Here is a 3,255-nt window from a genome sequence, read left to right as displayed (position 1 = left end):
CGGCCGCGTATTTGTCTCAGATTCGGTATTTCGCGAATGCCGTATTTCATAAATACGAGGTCTCGTGTGAACGAGGCTATAGACCCTATCAGCCATATTTAATAATTAACGCAGCTTTACCGATACACACGATATGTTTCGCATTCAAGGCAGAACCTGGTCGCACTGGAGGTGCACTACTCATCTGTGGCGAACAGGACAGTGTGGAACGAACCTTCCTACTCCGCCGAAGAATTGATTTGTGAGCAACGCGCATTATATACCTTATTTTACATATCTCGCGATCCGCAAATTACAAACGCAATTTTTACCTCTGTAGGTTACGTAGGTTATAGTGTTATAACGAACACTTTGGGCATTTTTTTGAAGTGACACTTTTACAGTAAAGCCATGCACTCGACGAACACCTTACTCTAAGGAACAGCTTCAACGTTTTCGCTAAGTGGTATTTATACAGTGAAACTGTACTTGTGTAGGAAAGACATGTGCATGTCTATGTATAAAGATTCTTTTAGCGATACGTTTGAGTGACCAATAGGTGTTGTACAACAGTAAATACTTGAAGTTTTATGGCGCATACGCGACATACACTTTATTCATGCTAAATGACTACGGAAATCCAATCTTCACTTGAAACTTGTACTAGACTGTTTTTGAGAATTTCAAACATGTATTCGGATGCGGTGACTGTGTCTACGCCACTTGACGGAATGACACAAGACCAGTTTTACTTCTCACGCGCTCTAGACATTCAGGATGTATCTACCGTGCGTGCACAATACAAGTTAGTGCACACCAGCGCCGAATATTACCGCAAAATTAAAAGAAGGCTTTTTCCACAGATGAAATAGTGCAACTTTGGTGAACAATTGGCGGAAGGCTATTTTGCGCTCTCCTCATATAGAACCAGAGTTAGTTTTTCGTTCCAACAAGCAAGAAATGGATATTCAATTATATGGAATTATTACTTTATACTTATTTCTATATTTAATATGATATAATTCATTATTATAGCTAAAATGAATGCATGGAGGCGATGTGTGACGAACAGTTCAAATTTACGCACGGCCACACGTGTTAATGCGTGTTTACCCGGCAGGTGTCTTAGGCGAGGCCTGCGAAGCCGTCAGTCATTGTGTGAACCCCTAGAGGTGGTGAACAACAGTAGATCGCGTCCATATAGGCAGCAAGCCGGAATAAGCATCGAACAGATATTAATTAAAAATACTCACACTGTTACTTCGCTTACACAACATACACTTTATTCATGTTAAATAACTACAGATTCATGCTCTATGCTCCGCTCGCAAACTTTTGCCTACTTCTACTGAGCGGAATGGCTGACAAAGTTGTCTGACCACATTTTATACACAAAAATGGCCGACCGGCGACCAATTGCGGAGGCTTACTGTTGCATGCCTCCTAGATATATCACATATTTGCATTTATTTACGCATATTTTATTCGCAGTATTTGCACATGCATATTCCAAAGACATATTGTATACAAACACATACGTGTTTGTATATATCTATGGTGAAACTACGTCTATGGAACAATTATAATTCCCACTTAGACACGGATAGGTCAATTATTATGTATAATCAGAGTACAGGCCTATAGGTTAGGTTAATTGTAATGGGTGATAAACATTCGCGTACGATCACGTATGCTCTACTTGATGATCCTTGGCAGGTGACATAGGCGGGCTGATGGGAGCCTTTGCTGGCGCTAGTCTTCTCACGATCCTCGAATTACTGCACTTCATCTGTAACCGGCGTCTGTCGGTGCCGCCGAGTGGCGGTGGCGGCGGCTTCGACGGCTACTACGGTGGCGACGGCGGCGGTGGCGGCAGCGGGCGATATAATGTGCGCAAGATATTTGTCGTCAGTGATGCCGACAAACTCCAGCCAAGTCGCATGTAGCCACATGTATTACCACCATCGAAAGTTCTATAAATGTCAATCAACGTGTGAGCGACCGCAGATTATAGGAGATATTATACGGTACTATAGGCCTACCTTCTACTACTCATATTATCGGGAGTGTATAATATAGATGTCTAATATGTATAGTGTCTATATTATACATTCCTGATATGATCTACATTGTTATTAGGGGTGAATAAAAACAAATTGTGCTTTTATTTGCGCCTAATTTTATAGACATTGTGTAGTTACTATATAGATATTATTTACAAGTATTTCACATTACATAGATAGTATCAAGAGGGTATAAAGAAGGTCTTTTTTACAGGCTCTTGATAGTATATTAATATTTTATACTTGTGTTATAGGTCATCTAAGCGGACAGCGTTAATATCGAAGGATACCATTTTTATTAACTAACATCAAAGCTGCCATTGCGCTCGTCAAAGTCCGAACGATCCATCGCCCTATTTCCTTATACAGATTTTACCGAATAAATATGGGGCAAAATTTAGGATGTTGATCACCATGCACTGAGCAGTCTATAGTGGGGTCCACTTGACCCATCCGCTTCAGTGATTGATAGCATATATGCTAATATTATCTTAGACTATGTTAATAAGATCTAGTTTAGAATTAAATATTCTTAGTTCATGTTTGATAGGCAGTTAATTCTAGGCAGCCATTCCTGTGCTACAAACGTTCTACAAACGCTTATGGTCAGTATAACAATGCATATAGCCAAGAGCTAAGAATACATCCAAGAGCTAAGAATACATCCAATAGCTAAGAATACATCATATGTATGATTAGCTATTGATATAGCTAAGCTAGCTTCATTATTGGCGGAGAATGACATCTTATCAGGAGTGAATAATAATAATATCTATTCTAGATCTAGATTCTAGATCTATTATTATTCAATCCTGATCCCATCAGGAGCGTCATAATACAGACTGATGCAATTGTAGTGAATGTGTAATGAAGTAAAAGTGTGAATTATTATGCAGATAGCGGCATATTATTCACGAATGCATAATATAATTAAGTATATTAGTACGGATAATATAACATTTGTGTTATATGCCTGATATTGTACGCTGTATCTTATATCACTTATCTTGTAATGTTTCCGCTGACAATATGAGTAAATAAAAACTATTCAATTATTTGTTTATTCACTCGTGATCACACACACACACAGACACACACATACGCGCGCGCGCGCACGCGCGCACGCACGCACACACACACACACATGCACACGCACACACACACACACACACACACACACACACACACACACACACTATACACACACACACAC

At 39.6% G+C, this 3,255-nt stretch overlaps 1 protein-coding gene across 1 annotated transcript in view; it reads left to right on the top strand.

Annotated features, from left to right (window-relative positions):
* The window catches only part of LOC106817588 (acid-sensing ion channel 3-like), a 4,858-nt gene extending 2,670 nt beyond the window's left edge, over positions 1-2,188 (top strand). Inside the window, exons 3-4 of the mRNA XM_014822268.1 lie at positions 150-241; positions 1,696-2,188. Of these exons, the coding sequence (XP_014677754.1) occupies positions 150-241; positions 1,696-1,925 (322 nt within the window). The 3' untranslated portion in view covers positions 1,926-2,188. The remainder of the gene's footprint in view (positions 1-149; positions 242-1,695) is intronic.
* Positions 2,189-3,255: the final 1,067 nt, after the last annotated feature.

This window comes from Priapulus caudatus, unplaced genomic scaffold, assembly GCF_000485595.1.
Source record: "Priapulus caudatus unplaced genomic scaffold, Priapulus_caudatus-5.0.1 Scaffold1782, whole genome shotgun sequence".
Lineage (NCBI taxonomy): Eukaryota > Metazoa > Priapulida > Priapulimorpha > Priapulimorphida > Priapulidae > Priapulus > Priapulus caudatus.
This window is presented reverse-complemented; position numbering and strand designations above follow the sequence as displayed.